The following is a 13,235-nucleotide window of genomic DNA, read 5'->3' on the forward strand; positions in this document are numbered from 1 at the left end:
ACATTTTTAAACGAATTTATATTTTCATGTACTTAATATTAGGTTCCTATATATTTGTTATCATTTTTGTAGAGCATAGTAAATAGTATTTAAATAAAATTTGTTCTTGGTGTCACTTGTATTTGGTACTAATTATGATTATGATTTTATTTTTTATTTCGATTTTTATATGTACTAGAGGAGTAAGGCAAGCCATACACGCTACGGTCTACCGTAGAGGTCATCTGTGCAGCTATGCCTGTGCAGGTTAACCAAACATTGGTAGCGTGTATGGAGACATTCCGGTGTACCGGAGCGGTCTTCAGTTCTTTTTGCGATGGCATCGAATGAGGACGATGACGCATAATGAGGTACACCGTACGGCGTCACTCGAAAGAATTGATTTTCGATCTTGCGCCGGTCGCCTGCGCAGGCTCAAAAAACTGCACAGGTCTATTCCCACACACATTCCGGTCTACCTGCGCAGGCATACTTGCTCAGGTGGACCTTTCCGGCAGACCGTAGCGTGTATGGCTTGCCTAAGAAAGAAAGGACTGGATAAGAAATAAAATTACGTGGTGTCCCCAGTAACCCAGATAACACTAGACAGTAGCATTCTCATCATACTACTTTTTGAGATGTAACACATTTCCCGGTGCGCAAATACGTATAAATCATATATAAAAGTACTCTGAGCCGGTCCGGGCTCGCTCAATCTTGTCGAAGAGTGCGTGACTCCTACAATATCGAACAATCTAAAGGGTAAGTTGTTATAAAAATTGATTACATTTGCTACAAATAACATTTAATTTTATTAATTTAGGATAGTGTTCTTAATGTTGAAAAGTTTGAACAGCATTACAACACATAATATTATATTCTATTCGAAGGCAATTAATGATTAAAACCCATCATAACTTTTTTTGATTGCCACAATATGTTGAGATCGGCAACTAAGTCAGCCACAAACCCTCGACAGGAATTTCACGACGTGGATCTTTTGCTGTGACCCTGTGTCCAAAACGCGTTGTGAACTATTTTTCGCTCAAACGTTGTCGGTGTTTGAACATAACATAAATAATATTTCCATTTTCCTTAAGGTTGGTGTTTCGTTTGGTGGTAGCTAGTAGCTCCTTCGATTGCTCAAATTTGAAATCCGATTGGTGATTTAAAAATTAAGTATAAAATACTTGCTAGCTTTCCACCCGCGGCTACGCCCGCGTGTTCAAAAAAATATACCGTGGGAATGAGATGAGGAAGTAGCCTAGATAACCCCCTAGACCAAGGTTTCCCAACCTACGACACCTAGGACACGACCCACTGGATCCCGAAGAAAATCGAGTAGACCCTAAAGGGTAAAAGGCTGAAACAAACGGCTGGTTGGGGACGAATATCCTTATCCTATTTTCTACTTCAAACCTGTGTGACCGAAAAGTAAATCTAGCTAATATTCATGTCAAAAGTGTAACATTCTTTGTTCATTTCATCTACATTTCATCTCTCAATGAAATATATTTTTTGATGAAGCATCATGTTATAGAATACTTCAGTAATTCTTTTTTTTATTTTATTATTTGTTTATTTCTTGTTGTTTTCTCCAATTTGGAAAGTTCTATTACATGGGTTGCCCAGAAAACTTAGGGAATCACTGCTCTAGACTATCTATCTCCAAAAATCATACCTACCATAAATCGTACTTTTCCGACTTTAAAGAAAGACAAGCAAACGATGACAAAGGACCACTAAATAAGTAATACTAATAACATACTTAAGTTGTAATTTTAAGGAAAGCATCATAATAAGTATACACCTAGGCAGTAGGAATACCATTTATAACTAAAATTAAATACCCCGTATATCATCACGTGGTATCAAAGTTATTTCAAATTTCTTTTTATTTCCTAACTACAGTGAAGTCTGAAGCTTGAGCAATTAATTGAAAGCTGCGCACAGCACTGGCGGATGAACGCAGTGCTGAGTGCGAGTCGCCACAAAGTAGGTGTTTGCGAACGTCGAGCGCAGTGTGTAGTGTGTGTCGACTGTCGAGTGCGGCTGTGCGCACTGAACTCAGTTTTCGCGCGGTAAACTGCGCGAGTGGACGTACGGTCATGCGAGAGTCGGCTAGCAGGATGGCCGAACTCGAATTCGAGGCGCCGCTTGCCCAAATCGAAGATGCTGACGATTGTCTTTCCACTGCGGACTTCCCGCAGAAAACTATCAACGGCAATGACATACGATTCAACAACATCAACAACCTAAAAAGTGAAATAGTCAAAATGAAAACTGACTCCAACAAAATAAACGATAATGACGAACCGAAACCGGTGAAGTGTAAACAGGATAATATGCAAAATGGTGAGGGGGATAATTTTACGGAGACTTTCTCCGGCTCGCTGGAGGATCTGGTGAACACATTCGACGAGAAGATCACTAAGTGCTTCGGCAACTACGAAGAAAGCGTTGAAAAGCTGGCGCCGGTGCAAGTTCGTTCGCAGGAAGAAATAATGAACGAGTGCCAGTGAGTATTTGTTATCAGTTGATTAATAGCAATAAGCAAATTATTGTCTTGTAGTGATATCATCGGTTTAGTCATGTTTGTAAACATTTAGCCGAAATTTTATACTTGGAACTATATGGATAGAAAAGGAGTAGGTAATGGAATAAATTACATAAAAATCATGTTATAAACAAAAAGGGCGGCTCTGCGCATGGCTGTAGTGGTTGCGGGATCGATCGATGTTTTACTTGGGGGTAACCAAGGGGTGCGTTGGGGTGGCATGACGCATCGTCCCTCCCTGAGGGCTGTCAACGTTACAATTTTATCCCCAAACTTAAAGACCCTCTAATGTTAAATTTAATAATGAATAAAACTATGCAAATGCTAATATCGTGAACATTTTCTTTTATCGTTTGATAATGTGAGAAAATACGCCTACCCTTTAAATTATTGGGTGATTCGATTAAATTATTTGTTTTATCAAAACTATAGCAATAAAATTACAACCCAAAGGAAATCTATAAAATATTATATCCTTCAATAAATTAATCTTATAACGATTTCTATGATCCTAAAATAACCATTCTATCACAAAATACTTAAGCGTCTACAAAATTGTTAAAATAGTTTATCTCACCATTTAATATATACCCACAGAATAAATAAATCGAAAGCCCTACATTGTCCCAATTTTGAGTTCAACGAAATGTCGACCAGACGCCAATCGCAATCTCGCGACATGAACGAATCCCACCCAATTACCCATATTAGTTTCACAGTTATTACTACGTGATACTAATAAGTACTACTAAATTATAACTATGCTTTGCCTCTGAATTCGATTTTTTTTTGTTATTAATTGCGCTCGATTTTAAAGCGAGCATTTGAATGGACGGAAAATATTATATTCTTAGACTTGAAGTATTATTTTAACCGACTTTTCCAAAATAAGATTGTTGGTTTATTTTGTTTTAGTTTCTGTTGTCCTCTGCTGTCTATAAACATAAATTATAATATAAATTTCAACAAAATAAGCTTTATTAAATCTTTAAGCTTATTTACGATATAATTTGTTAATTCTATTAAGACTAGGACCTACAAATACTAAAAACAACTACACAGCTCTACAAAAAAAAAAATTTTTTGTGTTGCCTTGGATATTTTTGCAAATTTTTATGTTTTCGAGTACCTAAATTACGAATATATTCATGAAAATACTGAATGTGCTCTTTTTTTTATGATTTTTACGTATCTTATATTTTGAACAATTATCAGCTTGTTAGTACTAAAATTTGTTTTCCCAGTCCTGATTAAGCTTCTGCGCAACTTTTTTGCGCATACAAACATCACTTGATCTCCACTCTCAGACTCCTTGCTCCGCAAAACAGCTGATAACTCAGTTATTTGATAATATTGAAGTACTTACACGTGAATCTGGATAAGTTGTCATATGTTAATATTTTGATTCAATTGCTGAGTGTTCATTCTAATATATTTATATATATAAAGCAAATCTTACAAAATCATTCATAATTTCATGAATTGTGAGTATAAATATATCCAAAATCAATCTTATATCTAGGGCAACAAAACCACTGTAGACCAGTGCTATTGGTTATATAACATTTGTATTTACTTTTAATACAACGAACATATTTAAATATTAATGTAACATATTTCATAAATTTACTTTACTTTTCCTAACAAAGTTTTGTTTCATAATAAAATAAATAGAATTTCTTTTGTGTCCATTTGTCGCGAATAATGAACTCGATGACATTCAGAGACAACAATCTCTCATATCACAACCACAGATTAAATATCTATATTTTCTAGACAAGTACTTCGGTCCATACTCTATGCAGAGAACAATATACATTTCTCTTGACTTTCCTTCAAGTAACAATCAAGCTCGTTTTTCACATAGAAGTGAGCTCAAACACAATTGTCTAGCTCTCACCGTCTGCCCATTGTTTTACCGAGATAAGGAAAAAAGAAATATCTTTTTTGTAAGTTCCACAATTAGTATACTACAACTGTGAGGTACGCTTACTATTCATACTACCCAGTCCTATATACTGAGGTATATAGTGATATAGAAATTACCATATTGCTTTTTTTGCATTTCACTACCTAGATTAACAAAAGAAAATTTAAACTGGTTCGATTAATACGAATAATGTATGGTACAAACTTTAGAATTAAGAAAACGTAATGGATGTTTCGTTGATTAACTACCATCTGCATTTATTACTTTTGTTGTTGTATTCTTATAATTAATAAGTAAATATATATTAAGGACATTATAGTCTCGAGTAAAAGCTATATTTACACAGAATAATTGTCAAAATTTTGTCTACAATAAAGTTGCACACTATGGATCATACTAATTTCAGATTCCATTAACCATTTACAATAATAGCAATTTTTCAACATTCATAAACAAAACTTCATTCTTTCGTGTCAAAATGAATATTTTGGAAGCTATCCAGACGACCTACTTGCCCGAATGTCGAGGAAACCAATAAATCGAATTCGCAAACAGATGAGGGATGCATCCTGCTCCATTCATACCTTTAGCATGGTAATTAACCTATATTTCAAAAATAAATACACTAACGTCTTTATTTAATTTTTATGAGAGTCGTATAATATTATTGTGAACTGTCACACTTCGCGATTTAAACAATTACATTGTTAAAAACAACTTTGACTACGTTTTTATTGCATAATTCGTAACAATGTCTTTATACATTTTATTTTCCATTGTTTTGGTACTCAATACACTTATTACAAACATGTTAAATTTTTGTCATTTCTCTGAACGAAAAAGCACAGTATTTAATGTCATACATCCGCAATATTTGCTTGTAAAATAAATACATATAGAATAAGACTTTATTCCAAACCAACCCCTTTCGAATCCATTAAGGTAGCAACTGATCCTCAAACAACAGGTGCACGCATTGATTTCCCTGTGATTCGCTGAACATATGTTAGCAGATGTCCGAACAGCTTGTATCCGACACACCTTGCCGAATATCGATTTATTTTGCGAATTATAAATATATATACTATATTAATTGGTATTGATAATGCAACCACATTCATAATATACGATCGATAAGCATATCCGCTTCCAAATGCAACATCCGAAAATTAAATCGATTGAAACAATGAATCATGTTAATAATATACTACTTAATTTGAACGTGGCGAACAAATTATGATGTATCTGCTATTAGCTTTGAATTATGATATAGAGATGCTCATAAATATTTAGCTTGTGTATTATATTTTTACACTTTTCAAATATAACGTCCCAGTTGTACAATATTACGTTGATAATTAATTACTAACAATGTGTTTAAAATCAAAATGCAACAAGCGCATTGATCTGTGTTACGACATTCAGAACTTTCTACAAAAATTATGAAATATAAATGAGATCGTATACATTCTCCGTTCTACTTAGTATTCATGGTGCTTTTTGCATTATCATCGAGACGAGCGTGGCACACGACTCACGTCCGTCATCGTGCACCTCATTTTGAATACTAAACATCTTTATCATTTATTAAAAAAAATATCCATAAACAAAACACAACTTTAGCAAAAAAGATTACAGTTTAAAAAGTGGTCTGCATAAATCCACTTCTATTCCGTTTAAATCATTGCTAGTGGTCAACTCACACTGGGGTAATTATTCCATTTAAAACAGAACTGGTATTAATGTTCTATGAGAATGCATTTATCTTTATATTTTATTTTATGGTCAATGTAATTAAAACGGAACCAGTATCGTCTATCAGGAATAAGAGCCATACCAGTTGAGAATACAATAAATGAGTTTAGAAAAAGTTGTTCACGCAGCGAGCACAACCTCTGGTACCAAAATCAGCTACTACAAAGTAGCATTGCATTATATAAACACGTTACAAAATGATGTGTAAAACTGTCATTAACGTCATGTATAGCTAACGTCGAAAATATTTTAGCCAAATTCATACAAGGCCACATGATCTTTGCTTATTATCCACATAACCACCCCCAGACCAAATGTAAATAGTGAATACGCCCAAGAATGCAGTCATACGAGGATTTCATCCGAAACAAGTCTGCTATATTTTGGTTAACAGTTAACATATTGCGTGTAAAATAACCTGTGACCTTAGCTTTATCCAAACAGATTTCGTAACCACGCTTCTCGGTTTCCAAGCAGTTAAACATATTGATATACTGGCTGCGCTTGCGTGTTGGTACCAATAATTACCGCTTAATTGGACTGGCCTTCCTGAATATTGCCACTTTCTAAAACATTGGAGCTATAATTTCGCTTGTTTATTAAAAAGTGAAATTGTAAGGTGAACTTAACAGACCAATATTCAATCTTAACAAATTATTGCGAATGTAAAATAGCGACTTCAACATATCATGTATTTGAAAAATATCGTTCAGTCGTATTGAGAATGTCCTCTTATATTGTGAAGTAGGTTAATAAATGTGCAACGCCATTAGCCTCTGTAATATCTGCGATTATCTAACGCTGGCATATTTTATTTAGAAGAACCCTTTTTTATTTACACAATCTTACAAAATTGAATTGGCACTTGTCCCAACTGCTTTTAAATGAAGGCGACCTAAACTCCAATAAGTTTGAGTAGATTAAATATAGCACTATCGTTCATGTATTGTGGAGAGTTAATAAAAACTGGATACAAACTAATTTATCAATTAATACTTCCGTTTGTACATAATATACTTGGAGATTTTTAGATGTAATATATGCATTTTTGTTCTTTACATACCAAATTAATATTACCAATAGATTCGGAATCGATTGCAACTCCTCCTGGCCTACACAACAATTTTACAAATTAATACCTGTATTCATTTTTTACATACAATCAATAAAATTACTTATATCTGGAAAGTTTTCGTGAAATGGAATAAGAATATGTTTCTGATGTTCTATATTAGAAAAAAATGATTTAAGTCAAAAAATATATATTTAATGCTAATGGTTATAAATACACAGCCTTACGACTATTGATGAGTTTATGGTTTTTCAATTTAAAAACTTATCAGTTGATTGGCGATTGGCATATGCTCTATAAACGCAATCTTACTATGTATCTGACATTATGGGTTGGCATAATATTAAGGCGTTTTTTTGTCCGAGAACCACACAGGTAAAGCCGCGGACAATATAAAAATATCGAGTTGCATTTCAATTATTTAAATTGCAATACCAGGCTGCAGTTTTATCAACAATCCGCAGCGGATGCCCTAGATACAGTGAACACAAATTATCAGAGACCTGCAGCTTGTAATTTGCATATTTGCATTTCAAGTAAACGCTCTGTATTTTTTCTTCCGCATACCTAGGTAGGTATCTATAACCAACAGCCGTTTTAAAATTCCGAACTGTTTTGGATGACTGTTTTTTCTATTTTTAATATGGAATACGAGCGAATAAAAATATATATGTAGTAGTGCCTTTTTCTTTGGGAGATTGGCGATCACTAGAACTATTTCAGTGTTGAGGACAAGTAAATGTACTTCTTAGAATATTGCGTTGTTATAATATTGTTAAAATAGCCTACTTGAAAAAATTATATTCCAGAACTAACTTGTGATTTGACCCGCGAGCATAAATACCGCATCTCAAGGAAGCGTAGAAGTCATTTGATATTATGATCAGTTTCCCTCTTCAATGTAATATCGAATACAATCGAATAAGGAGTTCATATCCTTATATCACCTACGCATGCGGGCCGGGGTGAATAACCTCTATTTCGCGAAGACTTGCCCGCATATAAGATAATTGTACCCACAATATCACAAACATGGCAACTAAGTACAAGTTTCCCGGAATTCCAAAACCAGTTGCCAGCCCGTAAAAAATTATGATGTAAATCCTGTCATTAGAAAGCGGGTGTTAATTGTTTAGATATAGGTGGCCCTCAAATTACGAAACATTAAATTGAACAACCTTTAGTATGGGCATAGTAACTAATTTTATTAAGAAATATTAGGAGTATAAGCGGAGGTCGTATCGATTCAATTCGACACGATAAGATCGAAGATTTGAGGGCATCCTAATATACAAGTTAAGAATCATGTATAAATCATAAGTTATATACTTTCTTTGTTCGGCACTTTTATTTCGGCTCTAAAACTTTCAAAGTAACACAATACACTTCTGTTTTAGCTTACACAACAGACAAAGCACCGTAAAACACCATTAAGTTTTCTTTTAAAACATCAAACATTTCTTTAACTGGATCTTACGACAACGTATAGATAATTACATTAATCGTAAAGTTTCATAAATCTAAAAAGAGTACTTTTTGTCCTAAATCTTCTGTTTTCAATTTGACTTGTTCATAAGTATAAACAAATAACTTGATTATTTCCATTACTTTATCTACCAAGAAGCTTTAATGTATCTTAAACGATGAAAGTGCGTGGGTGAACAACACGAGGTTGTTTGTATTTAACGATTATTCGATTGAGTGACCGCGTTAATCGATACGGGAGACAAAAGCGCGATGCATCATTCGAATAAAATGTCTTGGCCCTTATTGTAACTCTGAACTTCTATTATTGAGATAAGATTCGGATACCGTTATAATGTTACCGGAGAGAAATGAAACGATTCAATATTGGAATATGTTGTTATTTGGAATTTTTCTTTAAAGAGTAACAACATACATCCATCCTGTAAGTACGTTTACGGTTAATAGGAAGTATTAGAATGCTTTTATAGTCACGTCTGTTGCTTATATAATAATAGTTTGTTCGCTATCAGGTAACACACTTTGTTCCAATTAGATAAATCCTATATAGTTCAACAGAGATATGCGCGAAAATTGTAAATGCATTTGTCACGTTTGCAAAAATCACTGATTAGGTGAAAGTAATTTTTATTTTCTCCACAATTTCTAACAAGGTAAAAATACATCAATCTATTCTAAGGTGCGGTTTGCAATTGCACGGTCGAGTAAGCCATTGTAACGACAGCTTTTAGTAATGCTTTGATTTTGAATACAATTCACTGGCTATTGAATAGAGCCTGATGAGCATATAATGAATTGTTTTAGGTTGACAGTTGAATGCTGGATAGTGGATACACGCTTTTAACTCCAATTATGACTCAATCATTTGCCTAACAAGTGGACGCTTAATAAAAAAGTTTCTTAAGGGAGGTATCATTTTACCGACATTTTTTTTTCTTTCTTCAGCACAAGAAGATATGTTTATTTGCTAGTGTAATTTTATACGTTTAATGATTTATTGATTTATACTTTTTAAATCTATGACATTTACTTAAACCTTGAAAAAAAATTTACTTCATAATTCATATAGGTCCAGATGTTAAATTTAAATTTATTGCATTAAAAACTAAATAAGTATATAAATTCACTACTAAAGGAAAATAAATCAAATTCCGCAATTATTTAGGTCTAAGGTTATCGCTTTAATATGGCAGCAATTGTGACCTATAAAGCAAAACCATATATAACATAAAGTTCATAGACTTCTTACCATATTGGTAAAGGCAAATTAGAAGTTAAATATACTTTAGTGTTGACAAACTACTTTCCGAAAAAGGGTATGAGACCCAAATATTTCTTTACAATGAATATGGTCTATACTTGGTTTGTTATTTGAATATACTTCGTACTTTATTTAGCATTTTGTTTTGCACTACGTAATACAATTATCAAGGCAGACCTGACGTGTGTCATCGTGGGCCGCGGCCATATGTCGCGGTTTCCTTGAATTTACCCACATATCTACATACAACCAACATATTTTATAACCATCGCTAAGAATCTCTTTGTACAATGTAAAATATTATACAATTCGTCTATTAACTATTATGTATTTTTAGTCCAAATAGTTGTTGTATTTTAAGTCGTATTAATAATATACGATGCTATCGTAAATTTAGACTATCACTTGTTTATAATACAACAGGCACGCATCTCAACTACGTCCCTAATATAATTCAATGAATTTCACATTGAGAGTGACGAAGCAAAATGCAAGATGGAAGAATCACTGCAATTGGCTTGATAGTTAGTTTGTACTGCGAACGTATCCGAGTTACGATTGACGTTTTTCAATCATGATAAATGATTACGACCCATATTACCACTAACTAGGTCTTAACTCTGTTTATATTTTTATAATGCTTATGGTTTTTGCTCTTTATTAACATTTTATTTTAATTTGCGTTATGTTGTACCTATTTAATACATTTAATACTAACTTCTGAATAGTCCTAGTTTAATATTAACTGTAACAATAATAGAAAGACCGTATTTTGTAGACAGAGATATAAAATTCAGTTATTATTTGAACTGCCTTAATGCAAGGTGGTCTTACCTGCGTATTTCGGATATGATGCCCATAAAAAAATATTGTTACAATACAAGTGAGCACAAACATGCGTGCTATGTTTAAAATATATTTCCTTAAACCAGAATACGATCGTAAAACGTCACGTAATGGATGGTTTATTTATCCAATACCCATCGTAATCACTTAATGGGGCCGTATATCATTCATTCTTCACAGTTTTTTTTAATCGGTATGCCCGAACCCCCGTTAACGCAGTAATAATTCTGTTCGCATGTAATTTTGAAACATGCGTAGTGTATGCGTAGTCTCCACTGACCTTCCATCAATCTAAAATAGATTGGTTGACTGTGAGGTTTGAACTTGTAAATGATACTCCTGCGCAGTGCTGAATACTGGTTTTAGAAGCTTCGGATGCAGTTTTCTTTATCTAGCTGTAGAGCGGATAAGATTTGCTGACTTACGTTATGATTTCTGTACCAGATGTCAGGTGATCCATTATAAAAAAAATAATAAAAATAAGATAAATTAAGGGTCTGCTATATACAAAATAAAGCAATCCTCCGTTAATTAGTTGTCATAAAAGATTATGTTGACAGTCTCAAAAATAAAACCCAGCTGGTTTCATATTACATTTTGAAATATTAATGCTTATTTTCATACCCACCTGCGATAGCGTTTAAAACCTGTTCTTCCTAATATTAATGCATCTGAGTGTATTTTTAAGTAGTTAGCAAAAGTAAAAGTCGGCTAATACCAAGCTGTAAAATGAATTCTAAGAATATTATCTAGGAATATTAGAGCATGAACATCGAAGAGTAGTTCAAAAAGAAACGGTTGTATTTTATAATATCGGACCACATTATCTAATTTAACACGATAGATCTCCGTTGATTGATGGATGCGATAAAGTGATCTTCACTTCAAAGTCGTTTTTGCTTATTATAGGTTGATGTCGCTACATGCTGTGCCGGTATAGACCGTTATGTCACAAAGACAAACAGATGTAGGAAGTGGCGGGACAAAAAATACCCCATACCTACTTGTGTGATTTTATGAAACGACGCATCATTCGTCCGGTGAGGATAATTGAAATACAGCATTCAAGGTCAACTCAATATGTCTATTCTTGAACTCAAAATAAACTCAAAAGTCTAAATTAGAAATATCATTATTAATATTTGCGATAAGTACATCAACAAGTTTCAGATAATGAATAAATTCAAAATTCACAAACAATCTTGAATGGTAATTATTGAGCGAAAAGATCACCGACATCCGTTGGTTTAAATGTAATGCTTTTATAAAGATTCATACTTTTGATATTTTTATTATCTTCAAATTAATAATCCTGATAATTGACTGACTTTTTACTAACCTACTATAAATGCGTTATTGAGGGTATAGTTATCGTTCAAGTATGCTTAAATTCTTTATTTTACATTTGATTTCTTCGGAATCTTTCGTAATGTCGTTGATTACCTCAGCGTTCCCAGTGTTGTTTATAAATACAGCCACTGGTGCGGTTTATTCGCGATATTCACGTCATCCCATCTGGATTGTTTGTATGACTAAAACTAATATTCCCAGTTGTATGAATGAGTAATATTGTACTGAGTATTCAATTAGCGCTTGCGTTGTTTCATTTGTGCTCGAATAGATACGCTAAATAACAAATGTAGAAAAATTTTAATTTTCAATGTATTTATGTGTCGTTTATGGTGAATCAACAATATTAGAATAAGTTTGTTATGTAATATTTGAACATTAATAACATTAAAAAATATTCCCATTATAAAACACTAGCTTTGCCAATTGCTGATTGAAAGGTTTGAAATCTATATATTTGTATTTATTTCTATGCTAAAGGTAAAATGGCTGTGAAATGTTCATATACATGATACATGAAAAGGAATGGGATATTATTTGTTGTGTCTTGTATACTAAATAAAATGAATGTATTAGTAACAGCAAGTCTGATAAAACTGGAAACTTGTAGGCTATCTAAACGTTCTCAGATACGCGTAACCTTGCCAAACAGTCTTTCAAGGACGAAATCCGTCGCTCTTTCATCCGGCCTATCAAAAGACCCTCCCACTTCGCCACCCCACACTCTACGTACGCCCGTAATGGATAAGTAAAGACAAAAAAGATCTTCAAAGAATGATTTATGATCTTCAGACACGCTGTAAAGAACCGCACAAGTTGCTAGTCTCAATTTTGAACGCTCCGCCTGCAATGTCCTGCTCATCTCCTGGACATAAGCTTGGTCACGCACCTCTTCCATCCTTTTTACTCCCGTAAACTGTTTCATTAAAGGCCACCACTTCAAGTTGAACTTCAAAGGCTTTACGGGGCTTTTAGATTTAGTCGGCTTACAGTGTCTTTA

General features: G+C 33.5%; 1 protein-coding gene across 2 annotated transcripts in view; it reads left to right on the plus strand.

The window, feature by feature from the left end:
- The first annotated feature begins 1,941 nt into the window (after positions 1–1,941).
- LOC119832793 (fasciculation and elongation protein zeta-2) overlaps positions 1,942–13,235 on the plus strand; it is a 34,765-nt gene continuing 23,471 nt past the window's right edge. The window contains exon 1 of one of the 2 annotated variants that reach the window (XM_038356552.1): positions 1,942–2,497. In XM_038356552.1, the coding sequence (XP_038212480.1) occupies positions 2,088–2,497 (410 nt within the window). In that variant the 5' untranslated portion in view covers positions 1,942–2,087. The remainder of the gene's footprint in view (positions 2,498–13,235) is intronic. The other variant, XM_038356555.1, reaches the window with a different exon arrangement.

The sequence above is a fragment of the Zerene cesonia genome, chromosome 16, assembly GCF_012273895.1.
Source record: "Zerene cesonia ecotype Mississippi chromosome 16, Zerene_cesonia_1.1, whole genome shotgun sequence".
Lineage (NCBI taxonomy): Eukaryota > Metazoa > Arthropoda > Insecta > Lepidoptera > Pieridae > Zerene > Zerene cesonia.